This window comes from Gopherus flavomarginatus, chromosome 2, assembly GCF_025201925.1.
Source record: "Gopherus flavomarginatus isolate rGopFla2 chromosome 2, rGopFla2.mat.asm, whole genome shotgun sequence".
Classification (NCBI taxonomy): domain Eukaryota; kingdom Metazoa; phylum Chordata; order Testudines; family Testudinidae; genus Gopherus; species Gopherus flavomarginatus.
Window position 1 is genome coordinate 239,474,502 of NC_066618.1, and position 25,872 is coordinate 239,500,373.

The window sequence follows — 25,872 nt, forward strand, 5'->3', positions numbered from 1 at the left end:
AAACAAGAAGCGAAGTAATGAAACTGATTTATACTCCACGCTATATTTGAAGGAAGATTTTTTTTTACCATATTGTGTGAACGTATTTTAAAATTACATTTATCTCTTTCCAATTCTCAAAATTATTATTATTGTTTATTCCCATAAGTGCCCAAGGGTACATCTACACAGCCCACAGCAGCAAACCTCCCAGCCCCGGTCGACAGATTTGGTCTTGTGGAGCTCTCACTAGTTGGGCTGGAGCTTGGTCTCTGAAGCCTAAGGGAGAGTATATTTTTTCACTGGAATTTGCTGATTCATCAAAATTGAAATGTTCTCTGGAAACAGTTCTATTCTGACAAAGTTCCAACAGAACCCTGCCAGGTTTCCTAGCTCCTTGGTAGCCTGTCTAATGGACTGATGGGGAGCTGAGAACTTGGGAGCTCTGGATTCCAGGTTCTCAGCTCCTCAGCAGCCTGGGCTCCCAAAGTATCTAGAGTTCACAGCTCCTTAGGAGCCCAGCAGTCAAACTATTCAGGAGTTGAGGATCTCAGGGCTACCAAGGTCTGTGGCTCTGGGGCAGTCCACCAGGTGGGCTATCTGTGAGCTGGGGAGTCCAGGGTTTCCAGAGTCTGTAGCTCTGCCCAGAATTTTGAAATTATTGGTTTTGGTTCCAAATTGGAATAAAACCAATTTGAAATATTGAAATTTTCCATTAAATGGAATTACCTTTCTTATAACAGTTCAGCTATTTAGTCTTACAGTCTCATCATGCTATTATCTCTGGGCCAAGTTTTGATGTTCTTACTGAATAAGAGCATCATGATCAGTCCTCTGTCTTTTTTTTGCTCCTATTTGTATTTCTCTGTAGGTTTTTCTGTTGTTCATAATGAATTAAATTCAGAATGAAATTTTCATTCAAATTTGGCCTTTTCTTAAAACTGGAATTTTGGGGGAAAAGTTTTCAATTTTTCTGAATTTTTCAAATATTGTCTATAAGAACGTCAAATGAAAAAGTTTAACCCGTAGTCCTTACTGACACATTTTCCTTTTTTTGATAGAATCATGAGGTAAATACAGCAAGAATGTGAAACAGCAATGTCTGAAAACCAGGTCCCTTCAAAGTGTTTCATATGGGGTCAAAAATAGATGAACCCCAAATCAAGATACACTTTTGAAAATGTAGGCCTTTATCTCTATTTTACTGAGTTCTCTTTGTAAAATGGAATAATATTCTCCTGCTTTCATGGGTATGGTGATGGTAAAATCATTCTAAACGTGAAATGCTCAAGTAGTAGGTGATGAGCACTATAAGACAGAATATAAATGAATAAATAGCTTTGGCCAAACCATCTCTCCTTTTCCTTTAGCTCTTTTTATTTTTAAAAATTATGAGAAATAGCAAGGAGGAGTTTAAGCAGATTTTTAGTACCTGTTACTTTTCCCACTGTGACCAATCTTTACTTTAAAGAACAAAATGTCAACATCTGATATTTGATCTTGAGTCTCTGTTGGTATTAGGACAGTGAAGATCCCTGACTCTGTAGATGGGCTTGGATTCCAAATTCGGGGCTTTGGTCCATCGGTTGTCCATGCTGTTGGAAGAGGTAAGAAACAGGAGCAGAATAGGATCATGGTAATCATCTGCCTAACATCTTATTAGGCCTGGTCGAGGTCGATCACACTTACAATTGTAATTTCAGTTTACATATTCTTTCCTGTTGAGACAAACACCATTAACTCAAACTTCCTAATAAGATTTTTAATTGTTTTACCCTCAAAAAATCTACAGAATGTTATTTTATTGCAAGCATAACAAATGGTAAATAGGTAGTGATTCAAAATACTGTCTTATGAATATGCTAATTTGGCTAAAATTTAGACTGTCTTTTGTTGGTTTTTAAAAATATTTAAATTACCGTAGTTCTTTCAGTAACACTTACATAGGTTTTAAGGTCAAATATCCTTTACGGATTCAGGAATAATTATTAAATGCAAAAGTAATTGATCCAGTAAATGGCATTTGGAAGCAACGTTCTGAAGGCTACTTAGTTATTAAATTACACATTTATGGTCTGACTCATCTGAAAACCCTTTTGAGAACATATGTGCAGTCTGGACAAATCCTTTCATACAGCTCTGGGCTCCAGTGACTTAGACCATTTTACTAACTACAGATGTTTGCTCTATATAGTGTTTTATGTCCTTTCTGTGACATGATTGCCAAACATTTGCCAACTCTTTAACCCAATGTACTCTGGATTGCTGTTCTGACACTGAAGAGGAGCCCCTCTCACTGACTACAGTAAACAATCTGTTGTGTATTGTGAAATGCAGAGCTCATTAAAACCATATTTTTAGCCTATGCTGTGGCAATTTAACCGAGAAGTCTGTAACCGAGAAGCCTTAAACCAAGCAGTATGATTACATTTGGCAAAGCAACCAGTTGAAAGAACCAGTCAATTTTGACCTGAGCTGTGGTGCCAGAAACCAGGTCTTCAAGAGCATAGGGTCTAATACACACCAGTCTGTTAATTACTTCCACACCTGGGTCTCAGTTCAGCTGTCCATCTTTGTTCATCAAAGCATTTAAGCAAATATTTTAGTCCCACTGATCTTGATGGCACATAAGCACATGCTTAAGTGAATTGCTGAACATGGATGCACTTAAGCATGTGCTTAAATGCTTTCCTGAAGGAACTGTGACCATGGTTTTTCTGGAGTCTGAATAAGATTTTTGCAGTCTTGAAGGATATTATTTAATGGGATTTGTTTAAGCTTTGTCTCTAAATCCAGATATTTGTTGGAACCAGATTAGCTGATTTTGGTGTGATTTCAAGACATTTTACTCTAGTAACTTAATTTAAAGTGCAGCTATAGTCTGTAAAAAGTGATTGTTAAAAATCATAGTATGGGATTCCGAATTTATTTTTTCAATGCATTCCTTATCAAATTCAGACAGTTTACAAGTCAGTATATGATTTTTCTATTTGCCAGCTCCTCAACTGTGCAGGAGGGCCCCAAATATTTTGTATCAGTCTGGGGGCAACATGTTTATTCTTCATTGGCATCTTTTGTTGGCAATCTCAACAGAGGATAAAAGAATGGAATATGCCTGGAGACCAAACTAACTTAAAACTCCAAGAGCCAGTCCCTCTAGAATAGATTTGAGGCATGCTGGCAAGATATTTTACACTGACACTACCTTTGCTGTACACAGGACTTTTTCAAGGTTATCATTCTATTATAGAAGCAGATTACTGACTGTATATTTTATTTTATTCAGAGAGTATTCTTCATTTTTATTTACAATGATTAAAGTTAATAAAATTTCCTATTCCAATAACTATTGACTGTTGTCTTTTTTTAAAGCTGGAAGCTAGGCATTTTCCATTACAGATGAAATGGTAAAGAGATTAAAATAGAATTGAATACATAGAAATGCCCTTGGACTTGGGTTTTTCACAAACTGTTTGACAAGAAACTCCTGGTCTGCTTTAATACTTGCTTTGAATTATAGGGAGAGTTGTCAGAAAGCTTCTGATTTTTATTTATCAATAGAGACATTTGCAATAATCAAGGAGCAAAGGCTTAGGACAATGAATAGTTATAGTTATTTTCAAATTACAGATTTTTTTTACCGTTTACTACAAAAGTCAAATCTTCCCCAGCATTTTCAGCTAGGTGCCAGGGGAAATTTAGCAACAAACCGACCATGAGTGTTAGTTGGTAGTGTCTAGCAATTTTTCAGAATTTGTTTCACAATAGAATTTGACTATGAAAGGAAGAATATTAAGGTGGTTTTTTAAAAAAAAATTATTTTACAGTAATTTAGTAATAACTCACTAGAAGCTTAAAATTAAAATCTGTTTCCTTACTGAAATAACATTTCCTTAATTTCATGTGCACACTGGTTTGTTATTGTTGGGTTATACATCAGTATGGGCTGTTGGCAATATGTTATTTTTAGTGAAATAATGCATTACATCATATTATTTTTATAAGCTATAAAGTATTACATGAACTCTGCAATCAGACACAACAAAACCAACAGAGGATAACTTGTTCTGCACTATTTTATCAGATGAAATTTATTCTAAGACAATAACAATTAAATTGATATAGCTGAGGTTTGTAGTAGCTCGCTTTGAATAGTTTTCCAGTAAATTGTTCTACAGGATTATGATATGGTCCCCACAAGGGGGATCCCTAGCATGGACCCCATAATCTTTGCAGAGTCTCACTGACTTCAGAACTTCATTGTATTAGCAACAAGCAAGAATCAATAATAGCAGATACATATGCAGATTGAAGCACTTGGACTGTATGTTTAAAAGGGGATCTATTAGCATGGAATTTGGCAACTTTCACAATTGTTTTTAAAGGAACTGTGGCAGCTGCAGCAGGACTCCACCCTGGACAGTGCATAATTAAAGTGAATGGAATTAATGTCAGCAAAGAGACTCATGCAAGTGTTATCGCCCACGTCACAGCCTGCAGGAAATACAGGCGTCCAATGCAGGTAGACAAGTTTACTGCTTATGCCCTCAGTGCTCTATCCATTGTTTATTTTTGTTCTTTACATCCAGTTGTGGGGGAATAAAGGGGAGGTGGCTAATTAAAATATAAAAACTGATGATTACTTAATATTTATTGCTGATACTCAAGATCTCTTTAAGTTCTGCTTCAAAAAACTAAGCTTTTAACCAAATAGTTTTCGCATGTTATCTTTTTAAAGGATTATTTCCAGCGGCATTATAACTCTATGCAGAAAACACCGTGAAATATATTCTCATCTGGATGGAGTGGAGTTTATACAGCTAGCTGTGTGCTCATGAGAACATAACACAAACAGTTGATCTTTTTCCTGACTTTGATTAACACTTAGCACATACAGAGCAGAGTGAATATATCCTGTCTGTAAAGGTGTCTCTATACTTTCATTACAGTGCAGTGTTAGAAAATAAATATTTTCAAGGATTCTGAGTTTCCTTTTTCAATATGAGCAAATAAATTATTCTTGCTTTTAGTTTAGAAAGAAAATTGAATGTCCACAGTAATTGTCATGATAAAACAAAACAGCTGGATTCAGTAATGTAATCTTTCCACGCTCTTGGAAATTCTTCATAAACTGTGAACCAGTTAATTAACTTCACAATGTCCTTCAGTGAGTGTTGAAATCCAATTAAAACTAAATCTGAAATCATCCTTTCAGACCTACTGAACAGATATGAGATAAGCAACAGAAATAGGGGGTTGTTTCAACTGCATCATGCAAATACTGCTTCATAAAAACGTTTCTTTGGATTTCTTTGTGCTTCAGCACAGAATTGAGGCAGTTATCTCTGAATTCTGATCAAAGAAGTATTTTTACTCCCAGATACAGTAGCATGGATTCTTTTGCTCTAAACTGGCTAAATTAAAGGGATAAAAAGTACTTTATACCTGAGGTGGACTGACTGTTTCACAGATGTAGATTTGCTGTGGAGATGGGTGGGCATCCAGAAAAGGGGAACTTAAAAATTGACTGCTTGCATGCCTATCATTAGATGAACGATTACTGCAACTGGATGTGAATTCCATTAAAAGGTTGCCTACCCCTGTTCTGTATCATTGCTCCCTTCACCTACAATGAGGATATCATCTGCAATTATTTTCACTTCACGGAACCTTTCCAGTGCTTGGTAAGTCTTCTCTGGAACATCTCTGGGGCTGGCACAGCCATCTGCAGGGACAAAATGATGTTGCAAAGGTTGTCAGTATATTGGACTCTTATCCAGCCTTCTATGTCAAAACTCATCCTTCACATTAGAGACTACAAAGATTCTGGCTTTGGAAAGTCCTACCAAGAGGTCATCAATTGTGGGAAGTGGATAAAGGGACAATGCCTTGTTCAGTGGCTTTAGGTCTATGCAGATATGTAATTTCACTGATGGCTTCTTTATCATTGCCATGCTTCTTACCCAGGCTGTACTGTGCTCTACTGGTGCTATGATATGCCTGCGCTGCAGACTTTCGTGCTCCTTGAGTACTGGATTACATAGTGCCACTGGAATTTTCCTTCATGGTAAACTCAAAGGTTCCACTGCTGGGTCCATGTCCTGTTGAAGCTTTCCTTTGAGGCACCCATTGCCTTTAAAAACATCCCTATATACTTTTAAAGTGGTCTCCATTGTCCACAGGATTTATCTTTTTGCTTCTTGTACTCTAGTTATAAAATTCTGATGCTACACCTGATCCGACCTGTGGCTTGTATGGCTGTATTCCCCAAGAGGGGTCAATGGTGTTTATCATCATCCACAAACTTCTGATGGTATCATCTGTTATTTTTTGGATTAGTGATTATGAGGTCACATTTTCCTATGGACAGCATTAATCTCACATTGTATGTTATTAGATTGTGTCTGCTCTCTGTGAAAGGTATGTTTGATCATATTGCAGGAGGCCTCGCTATCCAACTGAAATTGCATAGAGTGTTTCCCAATTAACACTCTTGCGTTCATGGAGGTTGGCATTGTCCCTTGTTGCTATCTTGTCCCAACAGCCTGAACATAATATGTGCTCAGACTCAAGGAGAGAATAATGATGTTATCAACAGTGTCTGATGTGCCATCTCCCTCTTGTACATATCTTACTGAATGTTTCTGGGACCGTCCTCTGCTCTTGTACACATTGGTAAAATGATTCAACTTGCGACAGTCCTTGCAAAGTTGTCCTAGTGCGTGGCACTTCTCATTGACCCGCTCATGCTGTCTTCCACAATTAGTGCCCCTCACTATGTGTATGGAACTCTGGCTACTTGCTCTCTTGTGTTCTTGACTGCATGTACTTGTGGAGTTGTTGTGCCTCCTAGGGCTCTCATCCTTTCACTTGAGGCTTCTGCTCCCCATCTGTCTAATGTGAGATCTCCTTTTCAGAGCAGCCACTCTTTCAGGAGGTGATACCAAGTGCCACAGACTGTCTTTTCCCAAATCGGGAAGTCTGTCTGTATTTTACCTTAACCAAGCACAACCTGCTTTAACAGTTTGTATAGAAGACATACTGAAGTTTAACTCTTGGCATCCTTGCTTAACTTTCATTTCATCTCACCCTTTCCTCTTTACAGGCTATGATTTCAGTTCAGTCACAAAATACAGGATTATTTTTGTCATTTATTCTGCTAGAGTAATTGGAGGATGAGAGATTGATAGGTACATTGCAAGTCAACTATGGGGATGAGAAGGGTGTTCTGCCTACACCATATTTGATTAGCATAATACATTATTAAATACATTGACATATTAATTAGAGCCCAAAGTATCTGATTATGCACCCCCCACTTCTGGATACAAGTAAAATCAAGTTTTGTGTAACATGTCTGAGGAAAAAACATCTGATCTGCATGGAATAGAGGCAATTCTATACTGAGTATAGGCATAAGGATTCTTACAGACAGCGCCAGTGGAGTTCTCCAGGTGCACATAATGCAAAGTGGGAGTGGTTTAGAGGCAAAGTGAATGTGTTATGCCCCTATGGCTGGTATTCAACAATCAATGCAAGCTCCAGTAGGTGTGCAGCAGGTTTAGTGAGATAGAAGTTGGTTCTGTTGTTTTTATAGCTTCCTGTCCTAATAAGGTTTTCAGTGTATTAAAACAACTTGTTTTAGATATGCATTAAGGGCATTTTTATTGACACAGAAAACAAAGTGTAGCCATAATGCATACACTGTTTAAAACAAATGAACTGATGAAATCTCTGTTATTCGTATAGTATGTTTCTCTACAGCTGTTTTTAGATAAAATCAATCTCACTCCTGTGTCATTTTCAATATTATTGGTTTTTTTTCAAAATGAAGTGCAGATAGTAACTGATAAACATCCTCTTGAGGTAGGGAATTGAAATAACTATTTCATGTTTGAAAGCAGTGAAATGAGACTTCTTTGATTATACATGCAGTTTTTGTTCTTTTATAGCAAGATTCCATACAGTGGGTATATAACAGTATAGAGAGTGCACAGGAAGACCTGCTGAAAGCGAACTCGAAACCCCCTGGAGATGAGGGAGGAGATGCCTTCGATTGTAAAGTGGAAGGTGTGATCTTTATTTTTTGCATGTCATCCTTTAAAATTTCTTTCTGTTAGCAAGGAACATAGAAATTTCTTCTTCTTACTAGGGAAACGGAAAGCAGACTACAGGTTTTAATTTATATAAGAATTTATATGCAATTGCGTATCTGACACAGAGGAGAGTTAAAAATACCATCACCCTATAATACTGAGTGAGTTAGCTGAATAGTTCCTTGGATTCATGAGAAATTTTGTAGTATGGCACTTTCATTAAAATCACACAAATAATAAAATAATTTAAGGGGAATTAAAATTAATTCAAAGCTCTATCGAATCACAAATAATGAGTCTCATGTCCTTCAGTATACTTTTCAGGCAAAAGTTATGAGTCTACAAGGATGATTGAGAAAATGGTTAATAGCTGACTTTCAATTAATTTTTCTGGGCAAATGCTGCCCTCAGAGTTGTATGTATGTCTCTGGAGCAAGCATTCAGTGTGGCGAGGGATAGCTCTGTGGTTTGAGCATTGGCCGGCTGAGCCCAGGCTTCTGAGTTCAACCCTTGAGGGGGCTACTTAAGGATCTGGGGAAAAAATCTGTCTGGGGATTGGTCCTGCTTTGAGCAGGGGTTTGGACTGGATGACCCTCCAACCCTGATATTTTACAGTTTTAAACAAGGATTTTCCAACTTTCCACTCCTATTTGTTGCAACATGTCCAGCTTGTAAGAAAAGCAGAATGTCTCCCTTTACAACCAATGAGTTGTGTCATAGGACTATTCCAGCAGACTTTCTCACACTTCATCTAACCCAAACTTTAGTCAACCCCAGACCTGAGTTTTTCTGAGTTTGAGTCACCTAGTCACCTTGGGATTTCTTGATGTTCATTTCAATAGAAATTTTCAGAAGATCGCTACTTCCATATGGTCTGCAGTGATTGTTCTTTTATTTTGATTTAGGTCTGAAGCAGCCAAAACAAAACTAACTATTAATTTTCTTTGCTGTAGAAGTAATTGACAAGTTTAACACAATGGCAATAATTGATGGGAGGAAGGATCATGTGAGTCTCACTGTTGATAATGTTCATCTGGAATATGGAGTGGTATATGAGTATGACAGTACAGCTGGAATAAAATGCCATGTGGTGGAGAAAATGATTGAACCAAAGGGCTTTTTCAGCTTGACTGCAAAGGTATGAGACCTATGTAGAAAAAATACATTTTAATGTGTATTAATTTTGTATTATACTTAATTCCACTGAAGTCACATCTATCCGTTATTGATTGAGAGGGACATCTGGTTTTATTTCATGTCTAATATTTTCAGGTCACCTTTGTCCCACTGACATTTTGAATCATGACTGTGTACTCAGTAAGCAAAATAAGTTATGTTGTGGTCATAAACTGAATGTCTAAATTCAACAAATGCCAAAGAATTCCTTTTTTTTTGCTATCAAAAAAACTTCAAAGAAGTTCAGAAACTTATTGTAATTGAGCCTCAAAACTTTTTGAAGGGTCAGGATATGAAGTGTCACATAAAAAATATTCAAGACTCCATTTTCAAATGGTCTGTAACCTGACCTCCAAAACTGCAGCTACAACTTTCTGAACTTAAGTTTCTCTGCATACACAAAAATAGCAAGGTGCCTTGCTGGGTTTTTTTTTTCTGCATATTATCTCCCTCTGAATAGACACAGGAAAATGCATCTGCGAAAACATAGATTAGGAAAATGTTGCACAAAAATTTTGAGGCTACTTTGGAAATTTTCATCTGAATACTTTCAAAGCTGCAAAAGTGGGACTTCTTATTAATAACATGGGAAAGATGTCTTAATTAGAGCAGTTGCATTTTACATCTAACTATTAATTATCAATTCGTGTAGGAATACAGCTTTTTATTAATTCCTGTTTCATCACTTACACAGTTACAGGCAAGGATAAATAAAAATAAAAGCCAAAACTTTGTAGAGTGAATTCAATTTCTGCAGGTTATCTTTTCATTGATTAAATCATTGAACCACAGGGGTGTTATTACTTGCTCTAATAATACAGTATGTAGAAGTGTTTCTAATTTAAATATTTTTTTACTAATCTTATATTTTTAGGATTAATTTTTCCACTGCCATACTTTGAGTATTTGTAAGAAAACTAGAGCTTCCAGAACACTGACTTTTGGCTTCAGTTAGTACAACTACCTTATACTGAGTCAAGCCAGTTCAGGAATTGGTTGTAGATTAGTGAAAGTTTGTAAAGCAGGTCAAGGTTCTCAAATGAAAGATACTATAGTAGTGCAGAGTTTTACCATTATTAAATATATAATGAAAAATGTGATCCAAAGCTGTTCTGCTGAAGACTTGGTACTGTTTTCAAATAAATGTCATTATAGCAATAGAAGAAGGAAAATATTTTGAAGAAGAGTTTTGCATTATTAATTAGATCTGAGGAATCTGAAACTTGTAATTAATTTACTGACTGAATACAGTGAAAGAGTTGTACCTTAATGAATATGATAATTGTCAGCTCATCTCATCTATGCTGAACAAATAGTAAAAATGACTGAGCTGAGTTCTTGTGTACACTGATTTTCTGAGTCAGTATCACATAATCTGTCAACAGGTTAGTTTTATTATAAATGTAGCTGATAAGTCAGCATCCCATAATATGTACACTTAATTGAAATAAATGCTTGCGAGCATAGATTCATAGACTCTAGGACTGGAAGAGACCTCGAGAGGTCATCGAGTCCAGTCCCCTGCCCTCATGGCAGGACCAAATACTGTCTAGACCATCCCTGATAGACATTTATCTAACCTACTCTTAAATATCTCCAGAGATGGAGATTCCACAACCTCCCTAGGCAATTTATTCCAGTGTTTAACTACCCTGACAGTTAGGAACTTTTTCCTAATGTCCAACCTAAATCTCCCTTTCTGCAGTTTAAGCCCATTGCTTCTTGTTCTATCATTAGAGGCTAAAGTGAACAAGTTTTCTCCCTCCTCCTGATGACACCCTTTTAGATACCTGAAAACTGCTATCATGTCCCCTCTCAATCTTCTCTTTTCCAAACTAAATAAACCCAGTTCTTTCAGCCTTCCTTCATAGGTCATGTTCTCAAGACCTTTAATCATTCTTGTTGCTCTTCTCTGGACCCTCTCCAATTTCTCCACATCTTTCTTGAAATGCGGTGCCCAGATCTGGACACAATACTCCGGTTGAGGCCTAACCAGTGCAGAGTAGAGCGGAAGAATGACTTCTCGTGTCTTGTTTACAACACACATACAGAAAATGTATTTCAAGAAAGACATGTTATGTTAATAGTGATAGAACAAGTCCATAACCACATGTGGTCATGAAACCACTGTATATAACTTGTATAGTTGGAGTTGCTATTACTAAGACAAGGAGTTACTAAAGGGAACCCTTTCCTCCCAAAGCATCATTCTTTCTAGCTATGCAGCATACCTAAAATGTTAAGGGACAACTGATTTTCAGATTTTTTTGCTTGTAAATATCAGGACTGATAAGTAATGTTCATTTTAGTCATCTGACTTCATAATGTACTGCCATTGTCTTTATTACTACAGATTCTTGAAGCCCTGGCTAAAAGTGATGAGCATTTTGTGCAAAACTGCAACAGTTTGAATTCTTTAAATGAAGTAATCCCCACTGACCTCCAAAGTAGATTCAGTGTAATTTGCAGTGAGAAAATTGAGCATATCTACCGAAGAATCTCTAGTTATAAAAAGGTATGGATCAGAAAATGTCTTGAAAATCTGCTATTTCCTTGTTGTGGAAGAACCAACAAAAAGTAATGAATTTGAATATCTATAAAACATTTTGGTTGCAATGACAAAACTGGCGGTTAAATTTGACCTACGCAGATGCCTGAGTACCTAAACTGAATAATTGCATAATTATATTGTGAGGGGGTGTATAAACCCCACACTGATGAGGAAGGTGCCAGAGATGCTGTGCGGGCAGGGCTAGTTCCACCCCTCCTGTATGGTATCATGTATGATAGGCAGGAGGCCTTTAAAATGGAGGAAACTGCAGTCAGCTGGAGTGGAAGGAGCAGGACTGCTGTAGGTAAAAGACTGCTGTAGTGACTCCTGGAGCCACCAGAGGAACACCCATCTGAGAGATCTTCACCCCCACCCTACCAGGGAGTGCGGTGAGCTCCCAGGGAAAGACTTAAGAAGACTTGCAAGGGGCAGGGGCCCCTTGTAACCAGTAAGGAACTAGGGCCTGTGCTGGAGCGACCCAATGCAAGTAACTGGGAGTGGTCAGGTTCTCCTAGCATCAGGGAGAAAAAACCTCTGGAAGTCCTTTAAATATACATGTGCCCTTCATTATGCCTTTCATTCATGGGATAGGTCTTATCCTCTCTTCGTCTTGTTGAACGTATAGATAGTAACTGCTTGATAACCAGAAATTCTGTGTATTTCCGATGAAAGACCAAGCACTCTGTTTCACAGCATTCATAAATCTAGCGAATTTTCAGAACTTACTCGAAGTGATATTAGTGATATTAATGATATTAAATTCTTTTCATATTGCATGTTAATTTAAAATATAAAGTTGTTATAAGTTAACTCCTCACTTGCAGACTGTAGTTTGAGTCAACCCTTTCCACCTTTACTACTGACAGACTGCACTGTAAATTATCAGACAACTGTTAGCTAACTGTTGAGTTTGTAAGAATGGCAAAAAGTGTATTGCATATTGTAAGGAAATGAGTGAACACATTTCTTGAGTTTGGTCTGTAGTTTCATACTACTTCTGTGTGACTAGTTTAACTAAGCTAGGCATAAACTAATTAAACCTTTTCCCATTCCCCCAAGTGAACCTGCATTTCTCTTCTCCTGACCTCTAGTTTCCTCTCTCCTCTACCCCAATTATTTGTGAATTGTGGGGCCAGTCTGAAGTAGGTCTGATACCTCTCCTTTGAACTGTTTGCACCATCTGTCATCTGAATCTAGGATGTGAGATTTGCAAACTGGTCTGTTCTGGGATTTTGCAAGCAAAAATTCAAAATAGAGGTGAGAGGTTTAATGTGAACTCTAACAGACCCTGCATATTTCTGTGAAAATTGGAGGAGGGATGGGACAGGGGTCAGGGGTAGGGGAGGGGAGAATTGCTTCCTAGGGGGGTAATGACCCTTTCTTAGGGTATGTCTACTCAGCAGCTAGGAGGGTACTCCCTAATGAAGGTGGACAGCCCTTGTCCAACTTGAGCTAGCAGATTAAATATAGCAGTGTGGCTGCAGTGACATAGGTGGTGACTTGGGCTATCTGCCCAAATACAATCCTGCCGAACTCCCTGAGTATGTATGTGGGTGGCTAGCCCAGGCTGCTACCAATGCTGCTGTAGTCACATTGCTATTTTTAGCATATTATCTCGAGCAGAGCCACAGTGTCTGTCTACCTAAACTAGGAAGCACCCTTCAAGCTGCTGGGTAGACGTACCTCTAGAGCAGGAGTCGGCAACCTCTGGCATGTGGCTCGCCAGGGTAAGCACATCCAGCACATCCCTCGGCCCACCCCACTTCCTGTCGCCCCCATTGGCCTGGGACGGTGAACTGCAGCCAGTGGGAGCTGCAGTAGGCCGAACCTGCTGATGCAGCAGGTAAACAAACTGGCCCGGCCCGCCAGGGTGCTTACCCCAGTGAGCCACGTGCCAGAGATTGCTGATCCCTGCTCTAGAGACTTTGGCCAGTATAAGTCTAAACATCCAGACTTTCATATGTCTATCTAAAGTGAACCTCAGGTTTCTTGAGATGGGAGAATCACTTATTTTAACCACTCAGTCAGAAATGTTCTGTGGAGGTTAGGTAACTAATAGCTGTCTCATATACATTTCCTGTTTTCTACTGTGAACTGAGTATGATGCATAGTCTTTATGAACAAGAGTGCAGGACAAGAACAGCAAGAGTTTGAGTCTAGGTTGAAGTACAATGGCACAGCCACGTTGGAAAACTTAACAGAGCCTTTAATTGCAATATCTGCTTCTAGCCAGCGTGATCCACACTTTCAGAAGCCTCAAACTCACCCTCACCAAAATCAATAAGTATGATGCAAGTTCACAGTTTAGCTCTCAATGACTGTTAGAAACACTGTTCATATTCCAGGAAAGATATGCCTTTCTTTTGGCAAGGTAAATGTAACCATAGCAACAAAAGTCTCTCAGAATGCCTTAGCTTTACTGTAAGTTTCACTGTGAAAGTTTGAACTCTAAAAATAGAAACCCAGTGGCTTTCCACAGTTCCTGTTATTTCAGAATATTTTGCTTGTAATATACTTCAAGTTCAGTGCCATGGGCCCCAGATGTTTCTCAATACATGTATGAAAAGAAGTTTGGACTTGACTTATGACCTGATTAAATCATAACCAGGCATTTGGTCTCTGTGGAACAGGATGTGTGGGAGATTCAAATATGAAATATGTACTGCTCGGAGGAACATTTTTACCATTAAATATTCTTAGTGCCTTCTTAATTCTTGGTACATTCTTCAGTTTTAAACAATTCCATAATTGGACTTTGTGTAATATCCAGGATCCTGTCCTAGATACAAATATTTAAGTATAATTCATTAGTTGAATGCTGGTTGTACAGAAATGTTTATCAAGCTTACACAGAGTCAGTAGCATCACAAGTAAACACATGTTTAAATCCCAATGCATACAGCTACCACTTTATGGGCAGTGAGGGAGGGGATATAGCTTGACTCAGTTAAAAGATACTTAAAGCCAGATGATCAGTGGTATGTACATGGACATTTAATTGGGTAAGCACTTTGAAAGGTAATTTTTAAAAGTGTTCTGATGCATGAACCTAATTATCAGTGTTGTTTAATAAGGTATGTGCCTGTTATGCAATATTTTAACTGGGGATAAGATGTGATTAAAACACCAGCTCCTTGCAGGTGATGATGGATGTTCCCATTAAAATCTCCCCTGATTCTAGACTGTGAATTGAAAGGGGGGATACATGTTTTCACATAAACCCTAATCCAGTTGTGTTTCACATCATGTGGTCACCTAATCTAAGATTTTATAATGGTCTTGTCATCATGATTATGATCTAATTCTCCAAAGTAACACTACTTGGGAAAGGGGACAAAAATAGTTACAGGAATGAAATAAAAAGAAATCTTCATTGATTCAGAGGAACACTGTAGAAGTAAAATAGATGTACTGCCTCTGAGTCAATAAACATCCCTGCACTGTTTCAATCTAATTTTCAAAGATTTATTTCTTAGAAGTCTATGCCTTATTTAACCAGTACTTCAGTTTTCAAAGTTGAGGCATTTTCTAATTCCCAAGTGTAGCAAAGTTTGTAAAATATGGAGATTATAGTTTGTTTATAGTTGTTTGCAGCAACTTCCTTCTCAATGAGATAAATTCATAATTTTAGCTTCCGGTTTTATATTTATTAGAAACTAAACTAAAGCAAATATCTGAGAGTGTTTTTAGAAAAAGCACACTTGAAAATACTGGAAATTTGCGATGTTTGTAGTTTGTAGGGACCCCCATACTTTCTGGAGCTCATCCTCAGAAGCACAGGACTTCAAATGGGACTAATACTGAGACATTTGAAAGAAAATAAATGGCTTAAATCCTTATTAGAAATCTATTTCTAATTTGCAAAAATTACCCATAATTTATTTTAAAAATAAAAACCTAAAATCAGAAAGAACTCCTCACCTCCTCCCAAAAGATGAAAATTTGAAAGGTTAGGCAGAATGCCTAAACCATTTTTAAGCTTTGTTTTCCAACTGGCTACCTATGCACAGAAAACTATTAATCAGAACTTTCTTCTCTTTCTTGCTTCTAGTTTTCACGAGTGTTAAAAAATAGAGCATGGCCTACCTTTAAACAGGCCAAGTCAAAGATCTCACCACTTCACAGCAGCGATTTCTGTCCAACTAACTGCCATATCAATGTGATGGAAGTCTCTTATCCTAAAACCTCAACTTCTCTTGGTAGTGCCTTTGGTGTGCAGCTAGACAGCAGAAAGCATTCTTCACATGAGAAAGAAAACAAGAATAGTGAGCAAGGTAAGCCAGCATGCCCACCTAACCTTGAATGAAGAATATCTTCCAACTCTCCTACTTTATAGTTTTCAGATTTAACCAGTTCTGGACACTCAGTATTAAACATAAGGACACTCCACTAAGAAATGACTATATAGTTAGTATGGTTTTGCTTATAAATTTATAAGAAAATCTTGACATAATTCTGTACTAACTCTTTCCTTTGTGTTACATTACATGGCACACTAACATACAAAATTATATAGCCCTCCTCTTTACCAACATTAAATTTGTAAGATAAAATATGAAAAAATAATATTTTAATCAAGTGATTATTTCCAGTTATAGATTTGACTTTTAAAAGTAATTTGTGTTCAAAGATAGAAGATGTGAACTTGACCTCATTTGCATCACATGCAGGTAAACTGAGTCCCATGGTTTACATACAACATACCATTACCACCATGGCAGCCCCTTCAGGACATTCCCTAGGTCAACAGGAAGGCCATGGTCTGAGATATTTGTTAAAAGAAGAAGACTTAGAAACACAAGATGTCTATCAGAAATTGTTGGGCAAATTGCAAACTGCACTGAAAGAGGTGGAAACGTGTGTCTCTCAGATAGATGAGTAAGTAAATGATACCATCTGTATATGCCTTTAATGTCCCATGGGATTATGGTGACCAGATTGCAAATGTGAAAAAATGGGACGGGGGTGGGGGATAATAGGCACCTATTTAAGAAAAAGTCCCCAAAAACGGGACTGTCCCTATAAAAATGGGACATCTGGTCACCCTGCATGGGATATATTGATAAATCAAATGTGGGCATTCCAAACTATGGATGCATAAACTTGCCTGGTCTAATCTGAACCCATCTGAACATTGTTGCATAAGATCATCAGAAGCAATCCCTGTTCATATTCAAATAGAGCTACAATGGTCCAATGAATTTAAGTGCAGGCAATTTTGAACTTTGTTCTCTCTTGCTCTCTTTTTTCTTTCTTTCTGAGCATGACATAATTACCACTATAGCTTTCCTCTTGGATGTGGAAACAGTAACTGTTTGGGGGGAAGAGGCAATATGAGATCCATGTTATCTTTCAGACTTCACTAGGGGAGAAAACAAGTGCAAAGGAACAAAAAATAATTTTTATTTAAGTTTTGTGGCACTACTGAGTGGCTTTAAATTTAAACCAAAATTGATAAAAATACAAATACTAGAAACTTTTTTTAACAAATAAATTAGGTTCACTTAGTCAGCAAGAGCTACTATTTAATGATCTCCCAGGAACAGAAAAACAGAACAGCTGCTTCCAAGAACAGTAAACTTTTCTAAGGCCTGGCCCTCGATCGGTGCTCAGGAAGAAATATTATCAATACCTCCTTTGGAGGTAAGCAGTGATGTACATCTTGTTTCCAAAGTGCTACACTGTGTTTTTTCTCCCCACTAGATATATGCTGTATAGTATAACAGGTTTGAAGTGGTTAAATGAAAGTAAATACAGCTTAGGGTTTGTAAAAAAATGTAAGAGATAAAACTCCACTCCCCATGTCTTTACACATAATTTAACTAATTAATTTAGCAAATCAGAAATAAAATCTTTTCATTGCTGGATGAGCACAAAAATAAAGTAGCAGCATTATAATGTCTTAAAATTGTCATCTTTAAAGTTATAAAATGATCAATACATTTTGTATTTGAAGGCTTAATTAATATTTCAGTAGTTTCTGGTTACTTAGGCTATCATTGGTTTCCCCCCTGCTCCCTAGAGTTTGCATAAAGCCTCAGGGATTTCTGAGCTTTCTTTCAGACAAGCATGAACTTGCTATCTATAAAAATATATAAATTTTGTGGGTCTCACAGTTGCAAATGTAAACAGTACACAAGAGTCTGGGTTAATATTTTTCTTCATTAACAGAGTGTCTGTAAATTGAACTGGTAGGAAAACCTATATAAGGTGCAAAGATTTATTTTAAAGGTTTTACACTTTACTGCCTATAAGCATCAGACTTTTCATCTTTATTCCCTGTGGACTTTGACTGCACTGCCAGAGTTTGATTGTTTTGACAGAAAGTAGTTCTGTACAGGAAGCAGGATACCCAAGAGACCTACCTGAAAGCTCCAAACAGGAAGAATGGAAAAGATGGAGGCCAGGATAGTCTGGTGTGAACTGTTAATACAGTGTACCATGTACTGCTTACAACACAGTCATGACCATTAGTTCTTAGGGTGAAAGAGGGAATGTTAAGAAATAAAACACCTAAAATGAAATACAAAATAATTAAATCCCTCTGCTTGAATCAAAATGTGCGAATATGTTCTTTAATAACCATGTATATATATACATATATACATTTAAACAAACTGATCCTTCAAGTTTACAACTACTACAGAATTCCTGTTAATAGATTTGCTATTATGGTGTAAAAATAAAATCAAAATCAATATTTGCTGAATTAACTATTTATGATGATGATAATTGGTCTCCAATGTACTAGATACTTATAAACAAAAGATGTTCAGGGAAAAAGTCTGTGTCACAGCAATTAATCTTAGGGATTGAGAATGCTGTACAAAAAATGATCATCTGGTTTCTTTTGAAGCCTGTTAAAGTCAATGGCAAAACTTTCATTAACTTCAACAGGGCCAGATTTCAGAGAGAGAGAAAGAGAGAGAGAGAGAGCGTGTGTGTGTGTGTGTGTGTGTGTGTGTGTGTGTGTGTGTGTGAGAGAGAGAGAGAGATTATACTGCTTGTGGTACAGCAAATCAACATAATAGGGATAATCTACACTCAGATATTGATTTTGAAACCTTTGAAGAACTACTTAAATCTCTATTAGTTTCTGAGACTATATACTATTTATGTATGCTCAAAGATTTTATGGTTTAACATTGAGTTAGTTTTTTAAATGTTGTGTTGCACAGAATGACTGAAATCATTGTGTTAGCAGAATTCTGACTGTGAAGGAAAATATGCTCAGTCAGAAAAAATCACTTCCCCTATCTGGCAATCAGGGTGTGCTGAGTTTGTGGAACAAAACTTTGCAGAACAGTTTGGAATTGCATTGATTTCAAGTAGATTATATTCATCAAAGCAGTGAATGTGCAAATCTCACAAAACTGAATGTAAAAGTTTACAGTGCTTTTAATGAGAAATGCCCTTCGTTAATTTTGATTGATAAAATGCCTTTAGCATCAGTGATTTATTGTGTAGGTAGAGAGTGTAAAGAAGGGGAATTCTGTAAGCTGCCTTTTGAAAACCAAAGAGGATATTTTCAGTCTCACGAATACAAGTGTTTTGCAGTTGCTCTTTAGATGTAAAGATATGATGTCACCTACACTTGTGCCCCTGACATATATTTGATCTTGGGTTAGAAGCAGGGCACTTGCCAATACTACCAAGCCAACCATGGGATAGCTGTTACTTAACAAACACAGTCTAGAGATTCAAAGCTTCTGAACTATTTTTGAACCTAGTCCGGCCACTGCTAATTTAAAAGATAGCTGGAAAGGACTTGTTGCAGAAATATAATGCTGCATCTAATTTTTTGTTCAGATGTTACTAATGTTAATCTTCCTTTGCACTTTTGATTTCCAGTAACTGGAATTAAAATAACATTGTGTATATTAGTTTTTTCTTTCATAAATTCTATTAGAACATATGTTTCACGGGATGAAGATAAATAACTATATAGTAGTATGACTTCATTGTGGTATTTCTATATGTTCAAGTATAAAAATTTCCACAGCTTTTTGGTGTCAGTTGATCACATCAAGTTTCAAATGGAGCTCTACATAGAGGCTTCTAGATAAGTACAATAGAACCTTGTTTATCCGACCCTCCACTATCCAGCTCTCTGTATTAACTGAACAAGCAGTGCACACAGATCCAGAAGTGAGCGATTTCTCCTCTGGCTGCTGGACGGTGCTGCAGCCTTGCACCTTCTCAGTCTCCAGATTATCTGAATTTTTGATTTATCCAATCTCGCCCTAGTCCCAATTAAATCAGGTAAATGGAGCTCTGCTGTAATCAAATGAGTAAGGTATGATTCAGAGAGGTGATGTTCATAAACAGGATGGCACAGCACTACTTAATTGGTCATGGCAAATCAAGTGACACATCACTTTATTTGACCAGTTATGGTGGTGTCGTCATTTGGAATGTTAATGACGGTACAGACTTTAAAATAAAATTTCCCAGAACCTTTTATTAGAATAGGGCAGAATGACACATGAAAGCTAGTAATTTGGGTACCATAAGCATTTAGTAAGTAATTACCTGTTTTGCACAGAGATATGTTTTCTGCAGTTAATTTACTAGTTTTGCATATGCAAATATATGCTTTAAGTTTATTATTAGTCACCAAAAGGACTTCAAGGATATAATATGGTAACTTTTTTTCTCCAAGAAGAATTGGTTTATTGCAAGACTTACTATTTTGTATTTCTGTTGTGTTGCTTTGATTGAAGCATGATTTTGACTCATTAAACTTTTGTTGTTGTTTTTTACAGCAGTATCTTTTTTTTTTTTTGCTTTAGTTGGCCATAATTTTACAATGGACATGAATCTGAATTAAAAAAACAGGTTTTGTGGCCTTTTCATGTGGAACAAAATGATGGAAAAGAACAACAGAGAAATGTAGTATTGCATGTTGGATGATGATGATAATTATCATCAACTTACTTTTGAAAAAATGCATTCATCCCAATTAATTTTGTCACATTGCAGCCTTCTCTCTTCAATAACCTGTTCTCCCAAATCAGAACGTAAAACACCTGAGCCCTTAATACCAGCAGACAGTGACAATGAAAAGGGAGAAAGGAATGGGAAAAGGGTCTGTTTCAATGTAGCAGGTGATGAGCAGGAAGATTCTGGTCATGACACCATCAGCAACAGGGATTCATACAGGTAGTTTTACTAATAATCTTCTTTATTTCAATCTGTCGGATACAGCAGCATAATGTGAAGCATTGTAGATTTTCAAAATGGCTTTAAAAATATCAAAATACAATGATTATTACTTCTTGTAAAGGAAGAATTTTATATTTTAGTAATCAAGATGGATTATTTTCTATTGTAATACATGTCTTTTTCTGTAATAATAACTAGAGATGGACCTTTACTAGAACTCTGGATCTGAATATCCTCAGAGGAGCATAGCCAGAACTATAGATCCATTTGTCAGGTTCTATTCAGTCTGCTGCAGAACATAGAAGCAGACAGTTTTGGCTACAGTGTTCTGTAGTGGAATTAGGCCCAAGCAAACCCCCAAATGTTTGTATTTTGAGTCAGTTTCCAGATCTAATCTCAATCACAGTTAAAGACCTGAATGAAAATCTGAACCCCCACATTTAACTCTGGTAACATCCCAGGCTAAACATTGCTGGATCATCCTATCTCTAGTACTAACAATAATAAAAGCTTTACTATGGAATTAAAATATATAATACTTTGAAAAGGAAGTAGTATTCATAGCAACTGTAGACATTTTCCGATACTTAGAACGAAGAATGGATTATGTAAATGCAGTTGATGTATATTCAGTTTAACTTCAATTTGCAATTTAAACAGATTACTGGGGTCAAAAAGTAAAAAGTCTCTTAGAATAGTGGAACAGTAGCAGAATTCTTTGTTATTTTGAAGACCAATTTCATGAGCTAACATTTGATTACTGCAGCATGGCTGATATGAACTTGCAGTTTGGTGTCTGATGTGGAAGGAACTAAATGCTTCTTAGATCATCTGCTTTAGTCTGATCCCAGCCATCTGTAATCTTTCTAACATGTGTAAAAAATACCCCTAAAACAAACAAAAAAAAAACCCTCCGATTCCCATGCACATAATACCAATTATTAGTGCAACTATCAGTTATGACAGTGGATTTTTTAAAAATATTATCTAATGTAGTTAAATGAACAAACAGCAAATTCCAGTAAATCACTGGAAATGCAATTGAAATACCACACCCTGTCTCTGTGTGAGAGCAGACATTATGGGAAATGTAGGACATTTTCATTTATTGGTTGTGTTCTCATGCAAATTTCTATTAAACACTACACTACTTATGCAGAAATATATGGCTAAGAAGTGGTTAAATCTGACTTTTCCCCATGTTTTATTCTTTTTTATTATTTGTTCAGTCCAGTTTTAAATGACCCTAGTGATGAGCTTTCCACCATTCTCCCTTGGGAGACTTTTCCAAAGTCTGTTAGAGCTCATCATCAGAAAATATTTCTTAATATCTAGCCAGAAATTCTCATTACTCTTCGGGACTCTATGCTAGAAACATATTGTTACCAACATGGTTTCAGTCATTTAGTGGACAGCACCCTAAATTATATCCCCCTCATACCATCCAAAAATGCTTTTCCCTCTTTGTGGTATTAACGTGTGTAAACAATTTATAAATATAATAATGGAGTCCTATTTTATGAACTTTGTTATGCGTGGTGTGAAGTAGGGCATGCATTTGGAACTCTGCAGCCATTTTAAACTAAATGCTTTTGAAGACTAGAGTTTAGAATCATAGAGTTTAAGACTGGAAGGGACTGCCTGATCATCTAGTCTGACCTCTTCTATATCACAAGCTGCCAAACACCCCTCAGCCACCCCCAAACCAACCCCAACAGCCAGAATTAGACCAAAGTATTACAACTCTCAGAAGATTGAGCTATTATGTGCCACTGGCAGAGAATAAGGGACTGAGATGCATCATTGCCCAAGGCCCCTGTAATGGCAGGACATTGAGTGAGAGGTATCTAGTTGCAGGGGCAGCTCTAGGAATTTTGCTGTCCCAAGCACGGCAGGCAGGCTGCCTTCCGCGGCTTGCCTGTGGACGGTACGCTGGTTCTGCGGCTTCGGCGGACCTCCTGCAGGCGTGCCTGTGGGAAGTCTGCCGAAGCCGTGGGACCAGCAGACCCTCTGCAGGCAAGCCACTGAGAGCAGCCTGCCTGCCACCCTCGCGGCGCCGGCAGAATGCCCCCCGTGGCTTGCCGCCCCAAGCACACGCTTGACTTGCTGGAGCCTGGAGCTGCCTCTGCCTAGATGATAAGTTTCTCTTACATTCATGGGACATTGTGGACTCCCTCTGCTGGATAATTACTTTAACACCTGAAAACTCTTACATTTAAACCAAATACTCCGCTGCTGGTTAGATATATGGCTGACTTGGTTGCTGTTACAGCCTGTGGGTTCAAATCCATCTGGAAATATGTTTACAAAAAATCTTAGCTTTTTTTTCCCTCTCAGTGTGATATGGATGAATTCATTCTCACTCCTTGTACAGAAACACAAATTTGGGGTAAAAAAAATAATAATCGCATGACTGTAGAGTGATCCCTGCAGTACCAAAAATAGTAGAAGTCTCCATATAATCAGATACAGGGAGAAGTAAAATCCCCACTACTACCCCTGTCCCCTACTCTATACACACAGGAGCCCTGATCCTGCAACTAGATTCATGAGTTGACTTTTGTAGTCACAGAGAGTTCCAGAGAAGTCACTGGAGCTTTGTGCAGGTGCAGAGGTCCACCAGCATTTATTCTATTGCACTGCCAGTAGCTCAGAGGAGTGGGCTCATAAACCATGGTTAAAGGGAGAAAATTGTTATTTTAAATCTTGTTTAATAGTTTAATTATTTTCTAACCTCATTATAAATTCCAGTTTGCAAGTCTCAAGCCAGCACGCGTTATCATTTATAAGAGTTATGGGGTAGGTAGGTGTACAGAATTTAAATGTGGAGAAATTAACACATTTGAGGCCACATGTCCAAAAACAGCCACTCACTTGCATGAAAAGTTACTTGATTTGTATGTGGAACTGTATATTTTCAGTGTGCAACTACTTCTTCACACACATGAAGTGAGGACAACCGAAGCATATGTTCTGGGAATCTAGCCCACTGAGTCCTATCAGAGACAAATAGTAGTTCCTACATATTTTGTATGATGTCATAAACTTAAAGTCAATGGTAGAGCATTATAAAAGACCTCAGGAAGAGAGGAAAGTTTAAGAAAAAGGAAAGGCACTGTACTTTTTGTGCTTTAATATAGTACTTGTACATCAGGATGCACTATTTTGTTTTGTTTTTCAAGTGATTGCAATAGCAACAGGAACTCCATTGCCTCATTTACCAGCATTTGCAGTAGCCAGTGCAGTTCTTACTTTCACAGTGATGAAATGGACTCAGGTAAGATTAAAAAATAATCTACAAATTCCTCTATTAGTTCTTTTGAAGATAGTTTTTGTTTTTGTTTGTTTTATTCATAGGCATGTCTGTCTTCATCATAGTAAGTGGCAAGAATGTAGCATTTCACTTCTGCTTAGTGTATGTAGCACTTTTAGCCTTTCTGTATAACAAAGCCAATTTTCCAATCCAGCTGAAAATACAGTGGATTAGTAAAAGATGTCAGAGACTCATTTTAACCAGTTTCCCACTTTGGCTTGGGCAATGCATTATGTTGCTCAAAAGAAGAGGAATTTTACATTAACAGGGAGTTCTGTCTCAGACAGGAGACAAGACTCTGAATACAAAATACTACTGTGTACAGATGCTGGGGAGAGTGAGACAAAGAAAGACATGCTCTCCATAATATTGTGTTCTATGTCAAGGTTGAACTTAAATAATCATAAATGCAAATTCTTACCTATTTACCACTTGATACTTCCTATTTCGTTTTAATGCCATATTTATCCCTCTTGAAAAACTACTGAACTATCAGAACCATTTCATTAGCAATAGCATTAAGATTGTGAAATATTTGCAGGGTCCTTATAAAAATGTTATGTCAGTGCATTCAGTGACTGTGGTCTAGGTGGTATAAATAGCTAGCTGATATTTCAGTGATCTTGTCATTTTTCTTTCAGAGAACTGTGGTCTAGTTGATAGAACACAGATCAGGGACACCTGACTCCTAGTTTCTGTTCCCAACTTTTACAATATGGTCTGGGCATTTTGCTTAAAGTTTCTGGCCCTTAGTTTATAAAAAGGTATAAATAACACAATAGTTACCTACTTCACAAACGGTGATATGTGATTTATTGTACAGATGCCATTTTGTTGTTGTTGTTTACTTTTGCTACATTATAAAAATAGTCTACAAAAGTATCTCACAGATTAGTGTGAAGTGCTAAATACAGAAGGATCTAAAGGCTTAAGCATCAGCTTGCATGCTTAACAGAGTAGCCCAGATCTGTATGATTTTGAAAAGTATGCTGAGCCCTGACATTAATTATGATTTAAAATATTTTACACACAGGTGATGAACTTCCCTTAAGTGTTCACATTTCTCATGATAAACAGGACAAACTTCATAGCTGTTTGGAGCATCTTTTTGGTCAGGTATGAGATTTTTTTTCTTAGACTGCTTAGCAGTATTGTCTATATTCAAACCATCAGGGAAAAGCTGGCTGCTGCAAGTGCGGGTTTCCTTGCTGCTTCTGCTTTCCACTGTTTACTTGAATGATATGTATTACTTTTTATCCTTTCCTGGGGCTACTAACCCAGAATTACTGAAGAGAACAGTTCCTTAGATTTATCCTAACAAATTTTCTAGTCTTGAGTTGTTAGCTACAGCCAACATTTAAATTACCGTAGTTACAAACAAATATAAAGTAATCATTTTTGTCACTATTGCTTTTTCTCATTCTGAGCAGATCTTTCTAAACATTGCTATGAAAAAGGCAAGCCACTCACAGAACTTTGATCCTAACAGGTAGACTCAATTGTCAATCTTCTGAAAGGACCAGCTGTAATGCGGGCCTTTGAACAAACCAAGTTCTTCACGCCAGGTCGAGGCCTGCAAGGTAACATTTAAA

At 37.3% G+C, this 25,872-nt stretch overlaps 1 protein-coding gene across 4 annotated transcripts in view; it reads left to right on the top strand.

Annotated features, from left to right (window-relative positions):
• The window catches only part of PREX2 (phosphatidylinositol-3,4,5-trisphosphate dependent Rac exchange factor 2), a 307,132-nt gene that overhangs the window by 172,154 nt on the left and 109,106 nt on the right, over nt 1-25,872 (top strand). For all 4 annotated transcript variants that reach the window (XM_050940505.1, XM_050940507.1, XM_050940506.1 and 1 more), the window contains exons 19-29: nt 1,501-1,586; nt 4,365-4,501; nt 7,932-8,049; nt 9,029-9,213; nt 11,605-11,766; nt 15,854-16,076; nt 16,473-16,680; nt 20,785-20,964; nt 24,150-24,244; nt 25,314-25,396; nt 25,770-25,860. In XM_050940505.1, coding sequence (XP_050796462.1) covers nt 1,501-1,586; nt 4,365-4,501; nt 7,932-8,049; nt 9,029-9,213; nt 11,605-11,766; nt 15,854-16,076; nt 16,473-16,680; nt 20,785-20,964; nt 24,150-24,244; nt 25,314-25,396; nt 25,770-25,860 — 1,568 coding nt within the window. The remainder of the gene's footprint in view (nt 1-1,500; nt 1,587-4,364; nt 4,502-7,931; nt 8,050-9,028; nt 9,214-11,604; nt 11,767-15,853; nt 16,077-16,472; nt 16,681-20,784; nt 20,965-24,149; nt 24,245-25,313; nt 25,397-25,769; nt 25,861-25,872) is intronic.